Source organism: Lagenorhynchus albirostris, chromosome 19, assembly GCF_949774975.1.
Source record: "Lagenorhynchus albirostris chromosome 19, mLagAlb1.1, whole genome shotgun sequence".
Lineage (NCBI taxonomy): Eukaryota > Metazoa > Chordata > Mammalia > Artiodactyla > Delphinidae > Lagenorhynchus > Lagenorhynchus albirostris.
Genome location: NC_083113.1, coordinates 47,981,279 through 48,006,901, shown reverse-complemented (window position 1 = coordinate 48,006,901; position 25,623 = coordinate 47,981,279). Strand labels below are relative to the sequence as shown.

General features: G+C 44.9%; 1 protein-coding gene across 7 annotated transcripts in view; it reads left to right on the top strand.

Moving 5' to 3' along the window:
- WDR59 (WD repeat domain 59) overlaps positions 1-25,623 on the top strand; it is an 85,954-nt gene that overhangs the window by 11,860 nt on the left and 48,471 nt on the right. For all 7 annotated transcript variants that reach the window (XR_009537098.1, XR_009537099.1, XM_060130954.1 and 4 more), the window contains exons 2-9: positions 1,105-1,154; positions 5,519-5,654; positions 9,732-9,817; positions 10,917-10,997; positions 13,184-13,221; positions 16,984-17,072; positions 20,997-21,113; positions 24,480-24,557. Coding sequence is in view for 5 of the 7 variants with exons in the window: in XM_060130954.1 (XP_059986937.1) it covers positions 1,105-1,154; positions 5,519-5,654; positions 9,732-9,817; positions 10,917-10,997; positions 13,184-13,221; positions 16,984-17,072; positions 20,997-21,113; positions 24,480-24,557 (675 nt within the window). In the remaining 2 variants the exon portion in view is untranslated. The remainder of the gene's footprint in view (positions 1-1,104; positions 1,155-5,518; positions 5,655-9,731; positions 9,818-10,916; positions 10,998-13,183; positions 13,222-16,983; positions 17,073-20,996; positions 21,114-24,479; positions 24,558-25,623) is intronic.

Genomic DNA, 25,623 nt, shown 5'->3' with positions numbered 1-25,623 from the left:
AGATGGTACCATCCCTGGTTGGCGGTACCATCTTGCCCTCTTTCATACCCTTAATGTATACATTGCACAGAAGAGTTCTGGAAATGGCATCTCATTTCACTGCCTGCTTTTCCAGCTGGGCTATTCTCTGCTCATGACTCTAGTGGAATGAAGGATGCATAATAATCCCTTTTCAGCCTCCAGTGAAAGCACTCTGGCTTCTTGTCCCTAATGTTATCTGTGACGGGTTTCTTGAGGGTGTACAAGTGAGAAACCCATTAATAAGACCAGCGAGAGTGAGGAAGAGAATTTCTGTTTACCGTTTGTGATATGTGAGTGTAGCAGAATGTACAAAATGCATTCTCTCTTGATAGACTCTTGGAAAGAACTTAGAGCATTTAATAACCAAACAATGGCACAAACTGTTTCAGATAATGCCCTGAGAATACAGCAGGACTTGAACTTGTCCAAATAAGAGAATTTAGGGCTGTAACTCCCATGATTAAAATTAGCCTCACGCTCCAGCCTGAATGTAGATTTGTTTGGTTTGGTGTGGTCTTTGGGAAATTGGACATCAGATCCTGAAAAGATGGTGATCCCTAGGAACTGGGAGACCTGGGAAATGGAAGGCAGTAAAAGGTGCTGGAAATCTCAGATTAAATGGGAACTGGGCATCTCAATGACAAGAATGTGACCGTGGATTCAGCAGAGGTGGTGTTTGAATATTACCAATTGCCATTCGGCTTGGAGGAGGAGTCCATGCCCTTTGGGAAGGCATGGATGGTGTGTGTATGTGTGTATGTGTGTGTGTGTGTGTGTGTGTGTGTGTGTGTGTGTGTGTGTGAGAGAGAGAGAGAGAGAGAGAGAGAGAGAGAAAGATGTCCCAGGTTAGATTGTGTGTAGCCCTGGTCTCAGGGGGAACAGACAACTGCTGCCCTATTGTGGAAGGTGAATGTGAGATTTGAATGAGAATTAGAAGGGGGTTAAGGTATCCACTGTAGAGAACTGCCAGCTGGGGACTGCCTGGGCCATGGGAAGAGGAAGACCCACAGGTGTCTACCTGCCTGTCTTCTCTAACCTGAGCTGGCTTTGCTGGCAGAACTGAATCTGTGTTCTCTCTCACAGGCAACTGCAATGTCTGTGGACTGTCTGGGGCAGCATGCAGTGCTTTCCGGGTAAGTGAGCTTACAGCGTTCATCTGCCACGATTTCTGGGAACAAATTGCAAATCAAGAGGTTTCTGGGAAATTGGAAAATACCTTCTTATTTAAGGATTACAGTCATAGGGTTTAGTTCTGCTGTCCTAGTGACCTCAGTGGTAGTTGTGGGGATTATTTGCAGTTTATTTTTTTCCCTGCCCTAACAGGTGAGCAATAAAATTCCTTTGAAATGTTAGTGACTGGTAGCTTGGTCTTGAAATTGCCATTTTCTGTTTAGTGCATGGACTCTTCAGAAGGATGCTGTGTGGTATGGTCTAACAGGTAGCTAGTTCCTAGGATTGAGAGGATCTGGGTTACAGTTTGGCCATTGATTATGAGCCCTTGGACATTTATTCAGTTGGCCTCCCTGGACTTCGGTTTTCTCATGAAGCAATTCGATTTCATCATGAAGAAGTTGAACTACATAATTTCTGTAGTGTCTTCTGGTTCAAAATTAAGATTCTGGCAATTAAGGTCCCTGCATTTGCTAATCATCCTAACATTGTACCAGTATGATACCATTTAATGGTCAGAGTCCCTTTCCTTTCATGTTGCTCTAGATTACTACCTCTCAGATTTAGCTATATGTTCGTTAACTTAGTTGTTTATGAACCCATTTATAAAATGAAGTGTTTTCTATTCATTATTTTATTTTGAAGTCATGTTTTAAATTACTTTTAAATAAAACCATAGCAAACATTAATTCAGAAGGATATACCATGGAAAGTAAGTTTCCGTCCTACCTCTGACTCCACTCCCCAGCGACAGTTATTGATACCATTTTCTTGTGTCACCCTGAATGCATAGATAGGAAAAATTGGTATGTCTCTTTTCTGCCCCAGCCAAACTCACTTTTTTAAAAAATAGCTTTATCGAGATATAATTCACATACCATGCAATTCACCCTTTTAAAAAAATTATTTATTTTATTTATTTTTGGCTGCATTGGGTCTTCGTTGCTGTGCGTAGGCTTTCCCTAGTTGAGGCAAGCAGGGGCTACTCTTCCTTGGGGTGCGCAGGCTTCTCATTGTCATGGCTTCACTTGTTGCACAGCATGGGTTCCAGAGCACAGGCTCAGTAGTTGTGGCGCACGGGCTTAGTTGCTTCACAGCATATGGGTCTTAACGGGCCAGCGATCGAACCCGTGTCCCCTGCATTGGCAGGTGGAGTCTTAACCACTGCACCACCAGGGAAGCCCCCCACCTCACCTTTTTCCCCACCCTGATCTCACTCACCAGAGGCAACCAGTTAAGACTCTTTAGCTGTTTATTTTGGGTTGCTTCTATTTTTCCAAGTGGTATACTACATACACTGCTGTATCTTGATTTGTCCATCACAGATATTCAAATTGACTTCTTACAGTAGATGATGAATATTTAGCACTTTTACTTCAGTTGTGAGTCCCTTATGTATATATATCTGGCCTTCCCCCTCCTTCCAATGTAGTCATGTAACAATTGTTGGGTTAAATCAGTATGTGGAGTTCTTTTTCTCAGAGTTATTGTCAAGAGGTCCTATGCCATGCTGATTCTGGACTCTGTATGTGACCTATTTTTTCTCTTCGGAGAAATCCTATCTTTATCCCTAGCGTTATCTTTACCTCTCGTGTGTGTGAAATTTTCACTGTGACCGCTTTGGTATGTGTCTTTTTTCATTCATTGTGCTGGGCACTTAGAGGGACCTTCCTCCCGTTTTTGACATTATTACCTGTTTTATCTAAACAAATAGAAAAATAACATATACTTGGCATTATGTAGCCATATTAACAACCCATAAAATACTTTCAGGTGCCCTGGAAGAACTGTATCTCAGACGTTAGATTTCTCAGTATTGACTGATGTGGATATTGTCATTTGTAGCATTCTAGGAGAGAACGGGATTATATAACTGGAAATCATGCGAGTGTTCTTGTTCTGATGTGTTCTTAGACATGCATACGTCCATGTTATTTTTCAACATGATCTTGAAGTTCACCATTTCATTTTCTTATATTGAACTTTAAAATATGTGTAGTAAGGTGTATGCTTAAGTGAACAGCTCAAATAAATTTACATATGTATACACCCATATGGTCACCATTCAGATTAAAATAACAAATAATTTTTAGCACCTGGGACGGCCCTTTCAGTCTGGAAATCTGTGTCTTTTAGTTTGGAGAAATTTTCCGGCATTATGTCTTTGATAATTTTCCTCATTCTTTGTGGAGCTTCTCTTAGTGCATGTTGGATATCCTGTATGGATTCTCTTCTGAACTTTCGGTCTTTTTGTCTTTCTGTTTTGCATTCTGGGAGTTTTCTTCAACTTTAACTTCCAACCCTTCTGTCAGGTTTTAAAATTTCAACTATAACTTTAGTTTCCAAGAGCTCTTGTTCTCTGTTCTTTAAATTGTCTTCTTTCATGTCTCTGAGAATATTAATTCTAGGTTTTCTTCTTTCCTCTGTGCCGCCCATTTCCTTTTTTTCCTTTTGGCTGTGTTGGTCTCTGTCTTTCAAGTTTCCTGCTGTGACTGATGCTCATGGGCTCTCTGTTAATATTAAAGAGTGAGTGGAATCTCTGTTTACATGTGCAATGGTGGGATCCACTGTAGGGAGATCAGGTGGGAACTAGGCCCTTTTGTTGGAGGTGCCCAGATGTCATCATCTCCAGGGCTTTATTGTTGTTGTTGTTTTGTTCACTTTCGTTCTTTCTTGGGCTGCACACTTCTTCCTGAGAAGAATCCGCTTGTCATTAGTCACCATCTGAAGACTAAAAGCCATGTGTTGTGAGTTCTGAGCAGGGAAAGAGGCCTGAGCGTCTCACCCTCCACTTCCTGCCCTGTTTTGAGCACAGCAGCTCTCGCTCACCCACTGCTGTGCCTCTTGTCCCAGGCCCAGGGCTCCTCTGAGGTAGTTTCTCTTCCTCTCCAGCTCCTGCGGGCCTGGATTCCACAGTGTGAACCAGCTCGCTCTGCAGGCCCTTGGGTGCTGGTTGTTTTTCCTCTGGATCAGTTACCATTTTTCTGTCGGCTTTCCGTTTCCTCCCTCATTTTCTTTGTGGGTTTCCGTCTTTTATGTTTTCACTCTTATTCTAGTGGGTCTTCAGTGAGGGATGAAGACAAACATGTTATGTCCAATCAGGCATGTTTATCCTGAAGTGCCCACCTTCTGCTGTTCTGCATTTGCCCTGTACTGTCTCTGATTTCCCCTGCTGGAAAACACGCCATATATATATATAGTGCTTGGCCTTTGCCCTGTTTTCATTCTAATGGGAAATGCCGGCCTGCCTGCCATGGGATCAGATGATTCCTTAGGAAGAGGTCAGAGTTTCTAGGTCTTTGTACTATACCAACTTTCTCAGAAGCCCCAGAAATTCTCTTAATTTGTGTCTTACCTGTGCTTCCTTTCTCTCTTAATCCATCCCTCCTAGGGTTTCTGCTAGAGTTCTACATGCCATTTTAACTTTCTACTTCCTGTCTGTTCTGAGCGGGGACAATTAATCTTCTTCTTCATTATCGAGCCCACCTGTCCTTGCCGACTCCCGGGGGCTTGGAGCGCTCCCCAGCAAAGAACCGCTGATGGCTGCTGAAGAGGTTGATACACACACCAAGGATTTTTTTCTTAAAACAGAAGAAAAATAGGTGAACAAAGGACATCACCGTTTTCAGATCCTTTATATTGATTGGCACCTTGAACATGATTGGCACTTATTATTATTTTCATTATTATTATTTTTTGGTTATTGTTTCCCCTTCTGATAGTGTTAATTTAGTTCCCATCACCAAGTAGTCAACTTGCACGGGAATGTGAGATCTTCTCAAATTATTTAGCTAAGTGATAAGGGAGGTGTTTAATTTTACACACGTTTATTGCATGCAAAGCACTGTACCTAGTGATGAGGGACATACACAGATATTCAAGACGTGCTCCATACCCCGAACACTCGGTTGGTTTGGGACAGGAGCATTTACGTTAGCAGTTCTGCTACAGAGATAAGTGCTGTGCTGTAGTCCAAATGCAGACTGTGTCATGGGAGTCATGTGGAAGCAGCTATGATCCTAACTGGGGGATTGGAAAAGCCTGGGAGAGGGCTGGGCTGGAGCTGAATCTGGTGGAGGAGGTCAGACTTCCATGGATATGGGAGGGAGGACCATCTCTAGAGACAGATCTCACAGGGAGTATGGCTCCCACTTGCCCAGCAGCCACGAGTTACTCGTCACTTGTATGCCTTTCGGAGTCGATAAACGTCATGTACATCTGGGGATTTTTTGAGCACTGCTTGCGAACCGTATGTCATTCCAAATGTGCTTTTCTATCTTAGTGCTAATGCTATTCTGTTTTCATAATGTTGATGTTGTTTTCCTAGCCGCCGATTCCTATACATCGTCAGTCTAGATGCTCCCTTCGAAGGTCACCGAAAGATCTCACGCCAGAGCAAGTGGGACATTGGAGCCGTGCAGTGGAATCCTCATGACAGCTTCGCGCACTATTTTGCAGCCTCGGTGAGCTCATTCAAGGAATACAGGAAAAGGCTTTTATTTTTATAAATTTATTTATTTATTTATGGCTGTGTTGGGTCTTCATTGCTGCACGCGGGCTTTCTCTAGTTGTGGCGAGTGGGAGCCACTCTTTGTTGCGGTGCGCGGGCTTCTCATTGTGGTAACTTCTCTTGTTGTGGAACATGGGCTTTAGGTGCATGGGCTTCAGTAGTTGTGGCGCATGCGCTCAGCAGTTGTGGCTTACAAGCTCTAGAGCGCAGGCTCAGTCGTTGTGGTGCACGGGCTTAGTTGCTCCGCGGCATATGGGATCTTGCTGGACCAGGGCTCGAACCCATGTCCCCTGCATTGGCAGGCGGATTCTTAACCACTGCGCCACCAGGGAAGCCCGGAAAAGTCTTTTAAATGTGAGATCTAGGCTGGTAGGTCTGTGTTCTACGTAGAGAAGAGGACATAATCGCCATTTCTCAGACGGCAAAGAGGGGTTGCATGGTTCTAAAAGGAAGATGGAGGCAATTACAGATTTAAATGTATATGAAAAGAATTGGGGGTACCATCGGTAATTCTAAGAATTGAATCCAGATTTGGAAAGGGAAACAGGTAGATACCTCTATGTCTGTGTGTGATAAGAACCCATTTTCTGCATGAATGTAACTAGCCAGTGACTGAAAGAGGTTCTAAGGAAGGACCTGGTGAGCTGGTCTGGGGGCAACTGTCATTGCTTTCAGAGGGATCAGAAGATTCCATACACCCTTCCACTCAAAGGAAGGGATTCTTTTTTGATTGAATCCTGTTCATATGTGAATTCTTCCAGGGAAAAGATGCATATGTTTCACTAGGTTTTCCAAGGGGTTCACAACGGAAAAAATATCTGGGCTTAGATCATCTCTGGTATCCCTTGCCTGATTCTTTATCAGTGTTCTGTTCTCCTAGGACAATTAGAGACCTAAACCTCTGGCTCCTTTTGCACTGGGCCAGGAGGGCAGTATTTGAAGGAGCCCTTCTCATTCTCCAGGGAATATGACCATTCGCAGTGCTGTCTGGGTCTGTTCTTGTCGGGAATGACAGTCTGTGAGAGGAAAGCGTCTCACAAAAGAAAGAAGAGCAATGCTGTCAGCTTTAGAAGGAACAAAAAGCTGCCGTTCCCCGTCATTTCCAAAATAGAATCTGACTGCCTGCCTTGAACCAGGGACAACGACTAAAGTGGACCTGATCCCTGGGACTGTTGACAGGTCAGGCCAGATCATTCTTCGTGGTGGGGGCTGTCCTGTGCTTTGTAGGAAATTGGCAGCATCCCTGGCCCCTCGCCCACTAGATGCCAGTAGCATCCTCCCCCACCCCCATCGTGACAGCCAAAAATGTCTCTAGGCATTGTCAGGTGTCCCCTGGGAAGCAAAATCTCCCCTGATTGGGAAGCACAGATTTAGGCTGACCCTTCAGTACTAGGCCCAAGTGGATTAATACTGCATGTGTTTGGGAGTGGCAAGAAAGAGCCTTATTTATTTATTTTTTTCAGACAATCATTTAAAGTGAACAATTCAGTATCATTTACTACATTCACAGTGTTATGTAACTGCCACCTTTATCTAGTTCCCAAACATTTCCATCACTCCAAAGGAAACCCCCTTACCATTAAGCAGTAATTCCCCCACCCGCAGCCCCTGGCCACCTCCAGTCTGTGTTCCATCTCTGGATTTAGCCATTCTGGATATTTCATATAAATGCGATCATACCATACATGACCTTTTGTGTCTGGCTTCTTTATCCACGTCAGAGCATGTATCAGTACTTTACTCCTTTTTATGGCTGAATAATATTCCATCATAGGGATACACCACATTTTGTCTGTTCATCCACTGATGGACATTTGGGCTGGCTGTTATAAATAGTGCCGATAAGAACATGTACGTGCATGTACTTTTTTTTTTTTTTAATAAATTTATTTATTTATTTAATTTATTTTGGCTGCGTTGGGTCTTCGTTGCTGCGCGCGGGCTTTCTCTAGTTGCAGCGAGCGGGGGCTACTCTTTGTTGCAGTGTGCGGGCTTCTCATTGCAGTGACTTCTCTCGTTGCGGAGCACCGGCTCTAGGTGCGCAGGCTTCAGTAGTTGTGGCTCGTGAGCTCTAGAGCACAGGCTCAGTCGTTGTGGCGCATGGGCTTAGTTGCTCCGCGGCATGTGGGATCTTCCCGGGCCAGGGCTCGCACCTGTGTCGCCTGAATTGGCAGGCGAATTCTTAACCACTGCGCCACCAGGGAAGCCCTGTACGTGTACTTTTTTGGGTACTCATTTTCACTTCTTTTGGGTATATATTCCTAGGAGTGATTGAAAGGCCATGTGAAGCCTGTGTTTTACTTTTTGAGGAACCATCAAACTGTTTTCTACAATGCACAAGACCGTTTTGCAGTCCCATCAGCAGTGCATCAGCATTGCATAGCAATGCACAATCCAGCCTCACCAAAATTTATTTCCTGTTTTTGTTTTTGTAATTTAAAAATTCTAGTCATCTTAGTGGGTGTAAAGTGGTATCTCACTGTGGTTTTGATTTGCATTTCCCTAGTGACTAATGATGTTGAACATCCCTTCACGTGCTGGCTGGCCATTTGTATATCATTTTTTGGAGATATGTTTATTCAAGTCCTTTGCGGATTTTTGAATTGGGTTGTTTGTCTTTTTGCTGTTGAGTTATAAGAGTTCTTTATGTATTCCTGATACTAGACTCTTATCAGGGACATGATTTGCAAATATTTTCTCCAATTCTGTAGATTGTCTTTTTACTTTCTTGATAACGTCTTTTGATACATAAAAGTTTTAATTTTGATGAAGTTCAATTTACTGATTTTTTTTTTCCCTTCATTGCTCTTGGTTGGAAGGCAAGCATTTTCAGGAGAAAGAGCTTTGGAGTTAGGCAAATCTGAGGTCAAGTCCCAGTTTCAACACTCACTGTTTTATCTTGAGCGCCCGTCCAACTTTTGGAGCCTCAGTTGCCTCACCTGTGATGTGGGTGATGACACCCAGTGTGCAGTGTGATGGGAAAGAGCAGAGGGCAGGTTTCTTAAGGTTCCTAGTGCATAAACTGACACTAGCAGACCCTGGAAATGGCTAGGAATGTTATTATAAGATGGGGGGGGGCTTCCCTGGTGGCACAGTGGTTGAGAGTCCGCCTGCCGATGCAGGGGACACGGGTTCGTGCCCTGGTCCGGGAAGATCCCACATGCCACGGAGCGGCTAGGCCCGTGAGCCATGGCTGCTGAGCCTGCGCGTCCGGAGCCTGTGCTCCGCAACGGGAGAGGCCACAACAGTGAGAGGCCCGTGTACCGCAAAAAAATAAATAAATAAAAAAGATGAGGGGGTGCTTTTCTTTACACTCCTATTCCCATTGGAAGCTATTTTGAATCCTTACCTTTTGACAGGAACCTTACCTATTTAGAATTGGAAACTGGCATTTCTGGATAAAAATCTCAGAGCTGTATACAACTATCTGTCTCTGAGCTAAAATGAAAATCCATCATATACATATATATATATATATATATAAGTTCAGAAATTATTAAATAGCCTACTAATAGTATTTAGTCTATTAGTAATCTTTATCCATTTTCAGTGTGTTTCGTGAACTCATGATATTTAGGGAGCATTTGCTGGCTTGTTTCTTTAAGAGAAATGTAGTTTGATTGAAGCTTTGTTTTTCTTCCTTCTCCTTATTGTAATTGTGGTTTCTTCTGGCCCATTTTCCCTGTGTCTTTCTGCTTAACCCTTAAAGAAGTTCATATTTCAAGGAGACTTCTATAATTTTGCCTTCTAGGACACCCTTTTAGTGGTGATTCTGTTTTCTTTCTCATGCATGTGTTTTTTCAAAGTGTGGTAGGTGGACTCGGGGCACTTGATGGTGGGAAGGGTGAGCTGAGAACATGGAGTGTGACAGCAGCTGGGGAGATGGGTGTGTGACCGTTAGGGCAGGGAGGATTTTCCTCTGATGGTTGGGGGCGGCTCCATAACCCATAGCTCACGTGCTCACGAGTGTGTCTGTAGCCTTAGTTCAGCCATAACTGTTCAAGATGGGTTTCCCCTTGTCTCTTTTCAGAGCAACCAACGTGTCGACCTTTATAAGTGGAAAGACGGCAGTGGGGAAGTCAGCACGACCTTACAAGGCCACACTCGTGTCATCAGGTAGGCACAGCCCTCCACTGCTCCCTGGCCTGTCTCACTTTGTCGCAGTGTCTCGGGAAGTGAAACAAAGACACCGTCCCCCTCCAGGCTGGACCCTCTGTGTTGCATTGGCCCCAGGTGGCTGCTGCGTCCTTAGCAGTCCTGAAGTGATGGTCTTTGCAGCGAGGAACAGCCAGTGTTCAGGAGCCAGCATCCCTGTAGCTGTTAACCCCGATCCCAGGAGACACTTAGGTACAGCCTGGTCCAGAATAAAGGGTTAGAGCTGTTTGCCGTAGGAGGGAGATGAACTTACGCCCGCAGAATCCCCCAGCTCATGGTCGGCGGTGCCCTGGAGCACAGAGACCTTGGGGGCCAGCCCTTTGCTCTCTGTCCAGCCACAGTGGGGCACCACGTGGAGCTCCTGCATCATAGTCCGTTACCCAGATGCCCAGTTGCTTCCCACTCGTGGCCTTCCAGCTGGCTTCTGGAATGTTCCTGGATCCATCCTTTTCTGGGTGGGGAAAACTTCTTGTGAGAAGTAGCAGCAGGAAGTGTGGGAGTGGTGAAGCTGACGTGGGAGGTGATGGGAAAGGCCAGAACCCCCGGCCTGTGTTAACTGTTTGTGTAGCAAGTGCCTTTCAAGGAGTGAGGACGTGGGTGGGGAGGACCAGGGCCCTGCTTGCCCTCCTTGAAAACTGTGAGGCAACACGGCAGTTTGCCAGTGCTTTAAAGATGTTGGGTTTACTCAAGGTACCTGTGGTTGAGTCTGACTTAAAAAACGATGTCAACAATTACGTGGGGTTTTTTTCTGTTTTGTCTTAGTTTGCGCACATGCACATATGTGCGCTTTTGTGTGTGTATGTGTTTTAAGTTGAAATGCTCTGTTTCTTTTGGTTTGGGGGAGCAGGTGGTAACCAGGGAAGGACCTGAAAGTTTCCTTCAGAGCTTGGTTAAGTCTTCTTTCCCAAAGAACTTTGGAGATTCCCAGCCTAAACCATGTTCAGGGGCCCATTAACAGTGACTTTCTGAAGCCACTAGAGATGAAATCTGCGAATGCTTTGGAAATGGACTCTGAATTTTTTCTCTTCGTTGTTGTCCTGTTTATTCCTTGTGTTTCCAGTGACTTGGACTGGGCAGTGTTTGAGCCAGATCTCCTGGTCACCAGCTCTGTGGACACCTACATCTACATTTGGGATATCAAGTAAGAACCGTTAAGAGGCATAACCACTTGGCTGTGGGATGATCTGGGACCTTTGTTTTAGAGATCGGGTATCTTAATTTGGTTTTCCCTAGATGCAGACCCTGAGATGAGGAGACATTGCAGATACGTTGTTTAGGAGGGGACAGAACTGCTATTGGGGGTGGGAAGAGAGACAGGATCGGGAAGGCCACACAGAGAGGGCACATCATCTGCTTGGGTACCACCATGAACAGGTGGAGCTTGGTCTTACTGGGAACACTAGGGGCTGGTGTACCACTCCCTCCTCAGAGGTGTTCCCCTCCGAGGGCTGAGGAAGCGGGGGCGCCGTCACTGTCAGTCATTGGTTGAAGGCTGTCCCCGGGGGCCTCAGCTCCCTGGCACTTCAGGCCCGTCACAGAGGTTTGCAAAACGGGCTTCAGCAGCCAGGGAAATCCCGTTGTCAGAGAACCACAGGTTCTGGCATTTGGAAGTCAGGCTGGAGCTTCCTGAAGTGGCAGGTGACGGTGGGGGCATTCTGATGCGTACAGACACACACGTGCTGCAGCGAGCAGTGCTCCAGGACAGCTGCTTTGCTCTTGGTGACGCTTCGCTTCCCCTCTGGAAAGGGGGCTGAGAGCCACCTCGTAGAGCAACTCTCCATGGAGCAAAGAGTGGAGGAGCGCCCAGCCCAGGGTCTGGCGCGTCCTGAGTTCTTAATAAACATCCATTCCCGTTTCTCTTTGTACAGCAGATTCCTTTCCCCGTAACCGTTAACTAGAGGGCCTGTGGCCTGTGGAGTCCCCAGAAAGGACACCCTCTCCCCAGCCAGGCCACTCTGCTCCCAAATGGCGGTGACTTTGTGATGCTTTACACTGAAAGGTAAACTGTAGGCAGAGGACAAGCCAGGTATTGAGGTTTGACTGACCAGACAGACCAGGGAAAGGGATCCTCAGGGAGTAAGGATGCACACAGCTGACTTCACCTGCATCCCATGCAGGTTAGCGCTTCCAAGGTGACAGGTCTAAGGGCAGCGCCAGAGGAGGGAGAAGGAGCAGAAAATCCAGGGGAAGTGGAAGAGAGGGGCTCTTAACGAGCAAACCGCCCCCTGGGAGCTCTGGGGCAAGCGTCCCTCATTTACATGAAACAGTTGTTTTCATAATTTAAAGACTGAAAGACACTTGAACTGACTTGCCTTCTCAGGTCTTCTGAACAGTAAGCCAGGGCTGCAAGTTTGCCTTGTCTGGCCCTCCTAGCCCTAGGGGGCTGCCCAGTTCTGTCATTTTGACCATTCGTGGTGAACGGTTGAGTCTCCCATTGTATCCAGGAGTAGTTTAAAAAAAAAATAAAATCGTGGTAAAAGCCACAAAGCAAAATTTACCATCTTAATCATTTTTAAGAGTGCGGTTCAGTAGTGTTAAGTATGTTCACATCGTTGTGCAACAAAGCTCCAGAACTTTTTCATCGTGCAGAACTGAAAATCTGTACCCATTAACCAACTCCCCGTTTCCCCCTCCTCTCAGTCCCTGGCAGCCACCACTCTACTTTCTGTCTCTATGAATTTGACGACTCTAGGTACCACATGTAAGTGGAATCATACAGTGTTTGTCCTTTTGTGACTGACTTACGTCACTTAGTATAATATCCTCAGGGTGCGTCCATGTGGTAGCTCATGACAGTATTGCTTTCCTTTTTAAGGTCTAATAACAATCCATTGTATGTAGAGACAGTAGTGTATTTATCCGTTCATCAGTCGTGGACACTTAGGTTGCTTCTACCTCTTGGCTGTTGGGAACACCCAGAGTAGTTTTCCAGTCCACCTTGGCAGTGCTGTTGGTTCTTGCAGAATTACGCCTCCACGACTGTCCCGTTGTTCCACAGGAGAAATGACATGAGGAAGGGGTTCCCTTGGCTCCCTCCACCCCCGCATCAGAGTCACCCAGGCCACGCCAGGTCGTGTAATTTGTTCTCTGTGGATACAACTGTATAATTGGAAATTCAGACTTAGCCTCAGCTGAAGAGGCTGAGAAAGTTCACCTCCCTGGAGGGAGACAGGCTTCTCTTTATGCTACTTTTTAAGGTCCTCACATTCCCACTGAAGTCTAAGAACCCACTGAAAGGAAAGTGAAGAAATGCGAGCAGCGGGAGAAAGGCACCAGGTGGATGGGGGCAGGTGAACGGGCTTTTGACTTCTGACTCTTACGTTTCAGAGATACACGGAAGCCGACCGTTGCGCTGTCTGCTGTAGGTGAGTGGACGCCCCCCCCGGCGGCCTGCATTCCCTTCCTTCCACTGCTTCGCTCCCACTGACCCCCCCGTCCCCCATGCCCCAGGCTCTGTCCACGGTCGCGTGGACCTGTAAGGTCCACGTCACAGGGCCCTTCTCCCGCTCCTCTCAGAAGTTAGAGTCAGGACTGTAGAATGTGGTCAGGAACTTATTTCAAAATTCAAGGGCAGGAGCCACATCGGTTTGTTTTTAAACTTTTTCTTGTGGAAACTTTCAAAAGTGTATAAAACTAGAAGAGGATGAACTGCCTTGTGTTCGTCATCCAGCTTGAACGTTGTCGACAGACAATCTTACTTCCTCTTTCACCCGCTAGTCCACCCACCCCTACCCCTATCCCCTTTGGGATTATTTTGAAGCAAATCCCAGGTGTCATATCATTTCATCAACAAATATTTCAGTTAAGTATTTTTAATAAGAGAAGAATCCTTTTAAAAAAAACATAACCACAATACCATTAGCATACCTAAAAATATTAACAGTAGCTCTTTAATGTCGTCAAATATTTAAGCAGTATTCAGATTTCCCCAGTAGTCTCAGTAGTTTTGTTTTTTGTTCTCTTTTTACAAATTATTTGAATCAATCCAAATAAAGTCCATATTTATAAGTGGTTGATATATTTCTCATCTCTTTCAGTTGGTAGGTTTCTCCTCCCCTCCCTTTTTTGGTTGGTTGGTTTGTTTTTCCTTCCCTGCAGTTTCTTTACTGAAGGAACTGCGGTTTCTGCACAGTCTAGATTATACTGATTGTGTCCCCGTGGTATCATTTATGGGCATACGGGGCATACTGAAACTTTGAAATCACTTTCTGAGCTACCTGTTTTCATCACTCTGTTGGAATTTGACTATTTTTGCAGTGCTGCATTGGGCCTGTTACAGAGTATTCTCACCACTTCCTGAGAGTTGAAACTTGGGCATAGAACCAGTATACCTTGCCCACCATGATGAAGCCCAGCCATCAGTATTCTATTTTGGCCTCCTTGGTGAAAACAGATCATATTATCTGTCTCTTAAATCCTGCTTTTTTGTATCTTCTTGCGTCATTTGAATTCACATTTGGTGTTTGCTCCAAAATGATCACATGATTCTTCTTTTTATCCCCCTGCACCCCAACACCTCATCATTTGAAGGCATTAAGCATCATGACTGTATTAAGCAGTTGGTTGGTTTGTTCTGTGAGGTTAGGGACCACGTCTGCCTTGTTCAGGGCTGCAGACCAGGGTCAGCCTAAGCACCTGTCCTGTGGAGATGCTCTGGGAGTGTTTGTTCCATGGATGTGGAACTCAGGCACCTGTGTCGCTTGTGCTGAGTGCTTAACAGTTGTGCTGGTGCCTCCCTCACAACCTGTGCACACACACTTGTAGGCATTTATGACCTGAGGCATAGAATGGCCCACAGACGTGGTTGCAGAGGACACTGAGCTGAAAGAAACTACTAATGGTCTGTGAATGCCACAGTCATCCATCCCTGACTTTGTTGTTTCTACTTGCAGGCTTCTAAGTTAGATGGCTTATAGAGGACCTCTAAAAAGAAAGATTATTCTAATTGCTTTCTTTTGGGAGTCTTTCTGAAAAAACAGAGGTAGGAGACTTCTTTCTTTTTTGCACCTCAGTGAGGTCTCAGTGGTGGCAGAGCTCTCATTCCCTGAGAGGTGCAGCCCGGGTGCTGCGGCTCCCCAGAGCCTGTGGTCCTCATCTCTCTGTGAGCACATTGTTTATACCTTGGGGTAGGGGGTCAGTAAGAGCTTGTCCGTGTGTGCTCCAGAGCGTTATCTGTTTCTGAGAGCTCTTATGGTCTGGGAGGTCTCCGTTTGACCCTGGTGTCACAATCCTAGTAAAACACATTGAATTAGGGGGTTCCCAGAATCCTCTGGGAGGCTTCATGTTCTGATGGACCACCTACTGGGAAAGGCATATTTTCTTGGAACTTACTTTTCTTTTTCCTTTTCTTCTGGTTTTATTGAGATATAATTAACACACAGCACTGTATAGGTTTGCGTACAGCATAATGATTTGACTTACGTACATGATGAAATGATGACCACAGTAAATTGAGTGAACATCCATCATCTCATTTAGACACAACATTAAAGACATAGAGAAAATTCTTTTTCCTGTGTTGTTGAATTCTTTGGTAACTGTCACGTGGAGACGGAGCAGTATTTTTTTTTTTTATAAATTTATTTATTTATTTTTGGCTGCGTTGGGTCTTTGTTGCTGTGCGCAGGCTTTCTCTAGTTGCAGTGAGCGGGGGCTACTCTTCATTGCTGTATGCAGGCTTCTCATTGTGGTGGCTTTTCTTTGTTGCAGAGCACGGGCTCCAGGCGTGCGGGCTTCAGTAGTTGTGGCTCTTGGGCTCTGGAGTGCAGGCTCAGTAGTTGTGGCACACGGGCCCAGTTGCTCCATGGCACGTGGGATCTTCCCGGACTGGGCCTTGAACCTGTGTCCCCTGCATTGGCAGGCGGATTCTTAACCATTGCGCCACTAGGGACCCTGGAGCAGTCTTTTTTTTTACACACTTTCTCCTCTAGCTGATATAATTTCTTGCAAAGAAACTGGGTCTCCTAAGTAATAGGAGACCATCCTCCAACTTCAGGGTCTCCATCATTCGTTCTTAGGTGACTTAAGGTGCCCTGTGTCTCAAGGAAAAAAAAACACAACAAAAAACCAAATAAGCAAACAAATACCCTCACCAAAACCAAGCAAGGATAAAGTCTGGGCCTTACTCTATTTCCTGTTAGGTTCTGTCTCATACTCTGCGGATTCTTGGGTCAGGTTGCTCTCCAAAGTCCTGGATCCACTGCGGTGTCCCCAAGTAATAAACACCCACCCAAAGGGAGAGGGTGTCAAAGCAGAAATGTCATGTGTTGTCTGAGCAAAGAACAAGAAGAGGTGGAAGGAGAGTCATCATGTGGTTCTGGTTTAACATAATCATCCTGATTATTTTGAGTCAGCTGGAAGCGCTGCTATGTCCCAATTTTCCACCCGTCTCAGCCCCTTCTGGCATCTTCCAGTATGCCTCCTCTCTTATGTAGCTCTTTTGTCCCCATTGTTGTTACCTCTGTGTTCTGGCAGAGGACTGAGTTCACATGGTGCCAGGAGTGTTCCCTTTCCCTGTCTCCACGCAGGGCCACGTGTAACCGCTTGCTGATGGGGAGATGAGAGTGGGGGTGGGGTGCACATAATTTTCTGAGGGCAGAATTGGGCCACACTGGGGCTTATTCTTCAGCTGAGCCTCATCCGGAGGCTGTGTTTTTCCAAGACACTCCCTCCCCCAGAAACGAAACCAAAAAAACCAGTGTGGGAAGGAGCAGGCTTTGAGCTGAGGCTCTTCTGATTGGGAGCGCAAGCTTGGTGTCCAAGAGGATGAAGGGCCAGGTTGTGTGATGTGTCAGTCACCAGCCAGCAGAGCCGGGCTGAACCGCCGCTCTGTAAGAAACTGTATTTCCCTGCTGATTCTGCTCGGAGGTAACCTGAAGGTTTTTTTTTTTTCTCCTTAGTGAGATTATTTCCTCAATTAGGTGACTCTGATCCTGTTCCCATGTGTTAATTCATTTATTCTTTGGCTTCATTTTCTCCTTATCGATGGAGCTGATGCAGTCCTAGAAGCTTGAAGAGTTCTGTTCTTACTCATCCGGAGCTCATTATCCAGCTCCCCTGGATAAGCTCCACTCTGGTACTGAAGGCGTTGAGGGCAACAGCTTTCCTCCCCTGATTTTTCTTTGCAGCGGGTGCCTCACAGGTCAAATGGAATAAAAAAAATGCTAATTGCCTTGCCACCAGTCATGACGGGGATGTACGGATATGGGACAAGCGGGTAAGTAATCTTTTTCCCCTCTGAGAGGATCTGAAGAGGATGCTGTGAATAGCAGGACTTGTTTTGAGAGACCGGGGTACCCTGTGCAGCCTGGTTAATTGCCACGTTAAGATCCTAGTACCAGATGACATTTGCTTCCCGATCAAACTGGTGTTGACGGAAGATAAGGGAGTGAGACATTATGATCAGTGGTTAAGAAAATGAGCTTGGGGAATTCCCTGGCGGTCCAGCAGTTAGGACTCTGAGCTTGCACTGCAGGGGATACAGGTTCAATCCTCGGTCAGGGAACTAAGATCCCACAAGCTGCGTGCTGCGGCCAAAAAAAAAAAAGAAAATGAACTTGGCCTGACCTAAGCTAGCGTCCCATTTTGCTGCCTCCTGATTATGATATCAGGTGAGCCACAAACTTTTCCAAGCCTCAGTTTCCTTTTCTTCAGAATAAAGATGATAATAGTGTGTGTGTCCCTGAGGGGGTCAAGCCTGGGGGACCAGACACTATTCTAGAATGGTCAGCAGGCTTCATATTCCTGCCCCAGATTGCAAAGTGAAAACTCATTGTTCTAGGACATATACCATCTAGAATTAAATCACTGAGGCAGGATACTTGGTATGCTCAAATCTTCCCTTGGAAGTCTAGCTGTGCTGTCAGCCTCAAATGAGCCTGCAGAGGGTACGTTCTCCCTGCATTAGCCCATGGACCTGAGAGGCATGAAAGAGTTGCAGGGTTCTGGGCTGCTACTGTAATGGCAAGTCTGGAAGTTTGATATGTTGGCATCAGTGAGAACAGTGATGCAGGGAAAGGGCCTCTTCCATGACTAGCTGCCAGACGATTGGGTAAGAATGCAGAGAGTGGTCGACTTCTGTAAGATCTGGGGTGTAAATTCTGCTTTCTGCTCTGTGAAACCTGCCTTCGTGGGGAGGACCTACTGTTAGTTTTCCTGGAACTTGTTCAGGAACTGTCCCAACTGGGATGCTGACTGTAAAGTCTCAGCCTTGCTTCCGGCTGCCCTGCTCCCTTCCCCTTCCAGCAGGGAATAAAGTCATACAGTTGGAGAGGAGAGGGAAGTGAAGCAGAGATTGGGAGGCTGCTGGTTTGGGTGCCAAGACCTGCTGGGAAAGGGGTGTGCCGGCCGAAGCCCTCGCTTTAGGTGGCTCTTAGGTGACAAGGTGATTTTATAAGGAAAGGATGGATGGTGCATCTTCTATACGTTAGTTTGATCTCTGTCCCTTTAGTCCAGTCTGGTAATAGTCATTCTTCATCCATCTTTATTTCTTCAATTGGCAATTGGTTTTATTCATATTTGGCACTGGTATAGCATTTAAATATAGTAAATAGTTTAACTAAAATGTTTGGTTAATTTGTAGTACTTGTGTATTTGCTTTAGACTGTTTTCAGAGCCATAGGCAAAATAAACAATTGGGTATTTAGCCATGAACTCGGTGAGGACCTGTTTTCCAAAACAGTAGCTGTGTTCCTTATCTTGTAGAAATGTACTGCTGAACTGTTTCTTTCTAGCCTTCGGATTGGTCTACTCATAACCCTGACTTCCCTTAACGAGCCTTTTATCTATTTTGTTTAAAGAGCTTTAACTTTTTCTTGGCTATTAATACCTAGGACTTCTGTTCATATGGATTGTAAAGCTTGTTGGTTGTCATTTCACTTCTCTGGCACTTTCTAGTATCAAAGCAGGACTATTGGCAGCAAGCATCACAGGCGTAAAAAAGTGTAGTATCAGTGGTGATGTTGGATTTTCACTCAAATTTGTGAATGACTAGTAATACTAATATTTCTTTTTTTTTTTTTTTTTTTTTGCGGTACGCGGGCCTCTCACTGTTGTGGCCTCTCCCGTTGCGGAGCACAGGCTCCGGACGCGCAGGCTCAGCGGCCATGGCTCACGGACCCAGCTGCTCCGCGGCATATGGGATCTTCCCACACCGGGGCACGAACCTGTGTCCCCTGCATTGGCAGGCGGACTCTCAACCACTGCGCCACCAGGGAAGCCCAATACTAATATTTCTAAGTGTTTATTATGCACAGGCATTGTTCTAAGAACTTTATGTGTATTGATTCATTTCTCTTTATAACTAACCTTTAAAGTAGGTAATATTATTACCCCATTCTACAGCTGAGTAAACTGAGGCACAGTTTGTTGCCAGGATTTAAATTCAGGGAGGCTGGTTCTGGAGATTGCACTGTTAACCTAATAGACCAGTGCTGATTACAGAAAGTAATACATGCTCTTTGTTGAAAATATAAAAGAGAAAATAAAAATCATTCATAGTCCTGCCCCAGAGACAAATGCTAATATTTTGGTGTTTTCTTTTCTTATGCTTTTTCTAAAACATGGTTTATCATATCATATGCATAGTTATGCATACTTTTTTCATTTAACATTACAACAAATGCATTTCCCCTGTGTTATAAGCTCTAAGTATAACTTTTAATGGCTACATCATATTGTATCAGATAACTGTACAATAATTGGTTCTAACATTTAATTATTCCCCACTTTTTATTCATGTTGTTTCTGGTTTCTAGGTGTTCCAAATAACACCAAGATGAACATCTTTGGTACCTAAAGCTTTTTGTGAATTTAGGATATTCCCTTAAGAAAGGGAGAATTTTAAGTCTGTTGATAAAAATTGTCCAGTTTTTTTCCCGAACAGGTTATACTATTTTATATGTATACCACCAGTGACAAATGCAGCCTCACTGCATTGAATATTATTTACAAATATCTTCTAACTTGATTGCTAAAAACAATCTTTTAATGTTTTAATGTATGAATATATTTCTGAGGTTTCCTTCTGAATTTGTTTTATATATGCTTATTAATCATGTATTGTTTTCTTTTGTGATGTGTGTTCATTCTCTTTTTGAGGTCTTAGGGCTTGATCATTTTAAGCTTGGTGGTTTTCCGATATAGAGAACAAACTAGTGGTTACCAGTGGGAGAGGGAAGGGGGGAGGGGCACTATAGGGGTAGGGGATTATGCGGGACAAACTATTATGTACAAAACAAGGAACAATGTTGTGTTACATTGTACAACACGGGAAATCAAGCCAATATTTTATAATAACTATAAGTGGAGTATAACCTTTAAAAATTGTGAATCACTATATTGTACACCTGTAACATATAATATTGTACATCAACTATACTTCAATTAGAAAAAAAAAAAAGATTAGTGGTTTTACCCCCAGGATTGGGGTTGGGTCTGTTTAGATGTCACAGCCCCTCTTTGTGGGTGATTGTGAGGAAGGGGAGCAGGAATTGCAGACCACGGTACCAAAGGAGAAAAGCATCCACTACCTTGTGTCCTTCATTAAGGCCGTACCTGGAGCCAGAGCGGAAGTAGATTAGGCTCACAGGCCCGTATTCAGAGAATGCGTGAAGGAGAGCTGGAGAAGTCTTCTGTCGTTTGTTTTCAACAAAACAAATGGAGGGCTTCCCTGGCGGCGCAGTGGTTGAGAGTCCGCCTGCCGTTGCAGGGGACACGGGTTTGTGCCCCGGTCCGGGAAGATCCCACATGCCGCGGAGCGGCTGGGCCCATGAGCCATGGCCGCTGAGCCTGCGCGTCCGGAGCCTGTGCTCCGCAACGGGAGAGGCCACAACAGTGAGAGGCCCGCGTACCGCAAAAAAAAAAACCAACAAAGCGGAGTTTCTTAAGAGTAGAGATGGTCTCTGGGAGTTCTTTGTTGTTGTTTTGGCTGCGCTGTGCAGCATGCAGGATCTTAGTGTCCCGACCAGGGATCAAACCTGCGCCCCCCTCCAGTGGGAGCGCGGAGCCCTAACCACTGGACCGCCAGGGAATTCCTCTGGGAGTATTTTTGTATTCCCACTTGGCACCCAGCAGACTGTTACATGGTGGACACTGTGAGTTCCTTCTGAAGTGACAACTCTCGTTGCTGGTCCTGTTGCAGAAGCCCAGCACAGCAGTGGAGTATCTCGCAGCCCACCTCTCCAAAATCCACGGCCTGGACTGGCACCCAGACAGCGAGCACATTCTTGCTACCTCCAGTCAAGACAACTCTGTCAAGGTGAGCAGCATCCCCAGGGCAGTTGGGGGAGCGTGTTTGGGAGGCATCAGGGGTGTGTCAGCACTTTCTTCAGAAGGAAATTTGCAGTAGGTTAGCATGGCACGTGTTTGAGGGGTGCATGTGCTTTTTGGGGAGCTGGGCAAGTACACCTGGTTATGTGGTCCAGCGGGAGTGATGTAGTAGCACGTATCTGATATGGCTCCTGGCATTTGTTCAGAGGCTTTTCTTCTTTCCCTTTGTGAAAGGAAGTCTGAGACAAAAACATTTAGAAAGGAAAAGAAGTTTACTTGCCAAGAAGTTGTCAGGAAGTCCCATTTCAGGACTGGCTCATCAAAATAAAAACACAACAGATAAACAAATAAAGGAGAAAAGCCCACATGGTCATTAAAGTTATCAAGTTTACCATTAGTCTGGGGTGGAGAAAGCAATTTTCTCAGGTGATTATCACATCTGCACAAGTTAGGACGTCTTCGATCATCAGCATTTCCCAAGTAGAGATGGAGTTGTTTTATTAGAGATTCTCTAAGTTACAGGAGATGCTCAAGGATTTATGTATGTCAGTGACCTTATTATTTTTGGTTTCTCTCAGTGTTTCTTGTTTGTTTATCCTCTCTGACTGTGGGATGTGATATGCACCCTTGTTCAAAAGGATGCAGGGCACAGAGTTAGCCGTGCCCCACAGTTCCTGCATATGATCAGGTCTGCCTGGAAGGACAGAGATTTGATCGCAGAAATTTGCTTAGCAGCTTTAGGATTCAGCTTCAGCAATTTAATGCTTTGTTTTATTTACACAGGCATGTACTCTTTTTGGTATGGTTAGCAAAGCTAGAATCGTACACTCAGGCTTAAAATCTAACTTCTCTCTTGAGGTTTGTAAATCCCCTGGGGTTGTAATTTATTCTTATGTGCCAACAGTGGTTTTTCTGTTTGTTTGTTTTGGATTTAAATGTTGTCCCCATACCCCATCAGCTTGTTTCCCAACTTCAGGAACCAGTAATAATCCGATTCACCTCCTTCTCTTTCTTTGAGGTCCCCAAGTTTGTCAATATTCACTGACAACTTTACTACCCTTGAGGCCCGGATTCCATAGGTAATAAAATAGAAACAGACCAGTTTCCACATGTGAAACACAGTCCTTATTCCTTACTAGTGGGCTTAGCTTATGAATTAAATGAGATTTTGGGCATGGTATTTGATTTATTCCACTATACCCTGGTAGGAAGACAGTTTTTACTGAACATATACAAATAACATAATTGTAAAAAGTGAAGCAATTTAGAGGCACTTATAATAGTCAGCCATTGTTTTTAGTAATTGGTTGATAAGGCTCAATGCATGCCATTTTTTCCTACATAATCATTTTCTTTATCTGACAATTTATTAGCTAATAATTTTCATTCTATTTGTCTTTTGTGAATTCTAAGGGGTCTGCTGGAACAAGATACCGTTGAATGAGTTTCACTTCACTTTGTAGATTGTAAACTGTAAAACTGTTGTATTGAGGGTTAGAGCTAGATCAAGAAGAAAGAAAAGGATTTTTCTTCTATGGCCATTAAAAATAGAAGATGAACTGTAATGAAATTCATTCATGTCAGTTTGGATAACCAATTGTTTTTTTCCTTATCTTGGGGTAAGCAGGCTGTTTTACAAAATTGCCATCTTCCAGGCTGAGTCCTGGAAATCCAGACCCAGTCCCCTTGTGCATTCTGACATGTTCGTGGTATAAGGGGAGCCATATTGAGAAACCCGTACCCAGCAGCTGTTCCCTGTGATGTCAGCAGTCAGGAACCTGGTTCTTGACCGAGGGTCTTCCGACATTTCTCCAGAAAAATTTCTTTTTGATCCCTAGCTTGGAGCAGAGGCCTTTGGCAATGGTAAGAGGAAAGCAGAAGTTACCTATGGATAGGAGGCAGCATGGCTCTGGTTAACTTATTATAATAACCAACTTTATCACATTGAAATAGACTGAAGTCCTCCATTCAACTATAATGTAATCATTTCATAAGACCCCATCAGTGATGGCCTTGAGAATAAGAGCTTTTTTTTTTTTTTTTTTTTCTGGTACACGGGCCTCTCACTGTTGTGGCCTCTCCCGTTGCGGAGCACAGGCTCCGGATGCGCAGGCTCAGCGGCCATGGCTCACGGGCCCAGCTGCTCCGCGGCATGTGGGATTTTCCCGGACCGGGGCACGAACCCGCATCCCCTGCATCGGCAGGTGGACTCTCAACCACTGCGCCACCAGGGAAGCCCCTGTCACCTGTTTTTGACAATAGTTCCTTAATACCTGATAGTTCAGAGTTTCAGTCTTGGCCCTCCTGCCTTTGGTGCTCTGCCATTTCCTGCTTTCATGGCAAATGCTTGAGCTCTAAGTGTGTTTGTTTTTCTGTTAAAGGCATAAACGTCTCTAAGACTCAGTTTTTGTCTGGCTCACCTGTGTGTTCCCTGCACCTTCCGTGTTGGAGTGGGTGGAAGAGTGGACGTGAGTGGTTGGGCCCCAAATAGTCACACAGTCACCTTTTTGCTGTGTGGCCTTGACAAGTTACATCATTTAGTAATTTAGCTTCCACCCTTGAAAAAGAGATTCGTAACACCCACTGTGTGATTGTTGTAAGGATTAGATGGGATGAAACTCTTAAAGCTCTAAGCATCTGTCTGAAATGCAGTCAGCAGTCAGTACATTTTTAACTACTAGCAATAGCGGTAGTTAATTTAGTAGTTAAATTACTCTATGTGGTGTGAAGTGATACAGGATGAAAAGTTGTCACTCCTACCTTTCAACTATGAAGGTAGTTTAATAGGCAGGCTGGCAGTGATCTGCCTCAAGGAGTGTTCCTCATGTGTTCACAGAAGTCTTTGTTTCTCCTGTAATGTTTCTGAGTGTGAAAGGGGCGTTTCCTGTGTGTCTCTGTCACAGGAGCATGGCCATGGGGGCTGACTCAAATGCAGTTAGAGGACAGAAAGCATGGAATTTGAAGGCTAGGCTTATTTCTTTACTGTTTTTTTTTTAAATATTTATTTATTTATTTGGCTGCATTGGGTCTTAGTTGTGGCACGCGGGATCTTTGTTGAGTCATGGGGGATCTTTCATTACGGTGCACGGGCTTCTGTCTAGTTGTGGCACTTGGGCTCAGTAGTTGTGGTGTGCGGGCTCTCTAGTTGTGGCACACAGGTTTAGTTGCCCCGCGGCATGTGGGATCTTAGTTCTCCGACCAGGGATTGAACCCGCATCCCCTGCATTGGAAGGAGGATTCTTAACCACTGGACCACCAGGGAAGTCCCGGCTATGCTTATTTTGATAGTTGAGTTTTTTTGTTTTTTTTTTTAATGGCATTTATTTCACAAATTGTACTGCTTTCTTTCTTCCAGTTCTGGGATTACCGCCAGCCTCGGAAATACCTCAGTATTCTCCCTTGCCAGGTGCCTGTCTGGAAGGCCCGATACACTGTGAGTGAGATGCCCTACCTCTTGCTCGGAAACATTATCTAGGTGTTTTGGACAGAAGGGGCCAGGGACATTTCCTCTTATTTTTTTGTGAGACAGTTTTCTCCTTCTGTCTTGGTTTAGAAGTGGGACACAGGTGGTAATGACGGCATAAAAGCTGTTATCTATTTAAAAATTTGCCCTTGGGTCGTTGGGTGAGACTCTATACTAGAAGTGCTAGACTAGCTGGGCTGGGGAGCTGGGCAGTGTGAAGGTGGTCAGTAAGGGAGAGGAAGAGGGTAAGCTGGAGGGTTGAGGGGCTGGGGAGCTGGGCAGTGTGAAGGTGGTCAGTAAGGGAGGGGAAGAGGGTAAGCTGGAGGGTTGAGAGGCTGGAGGTCAGTGGATCGTGGTGGAAAGAACTCTGGCTTTAGATTCAGAAGACCTTGGTTTAGGGCTTGGCAATGACATTTAATTTTTTTCTCCAGCTTTACTGAGATATAATTGACATATAACATGGCATAAGTTCAAGGTATACAACATGTTGATATGTTACACTTACATATTGCCAAACAGTTACCACTGTAGCATTTGTACCATCGTCACATAATTACCATCTCTTTTCTGCAATGAGAACATTTAAGATCTACTCTCTTAACTCTCAAGTATATCATATGGTGCTATTAACCATAATCACACGCTGTACATTAGATCTCCAGAGCTTATTCATCTTATAATCAGAAGTTTGTACCCTTTGACCAGCATCTCCCTGTTTCTCCCACCCCCAACCCCTGGTAACCACCGTTCTACTCTGTTTCTATGAGTTCAGCTTTTTAGATTCCATGTATAATGATATCATACAGTATTTATCTTTGTCTGACTTATTTCACTTACCATAATGCCCTCAAGGTCCATCCATATTGTGACAAATGGCAGGGTTTCCTTGTTTCTTGTCGCTGAATAATATTCCATTGTATATGTACCACATCTTCTTTATTCATTCATCCATTAACGGACATGTAGGTTGTTTCTATATCTTGGCTATTGTGAATAATGCTGTTATGAGCCATTTAATACTTGTGTGGCCTTGGGC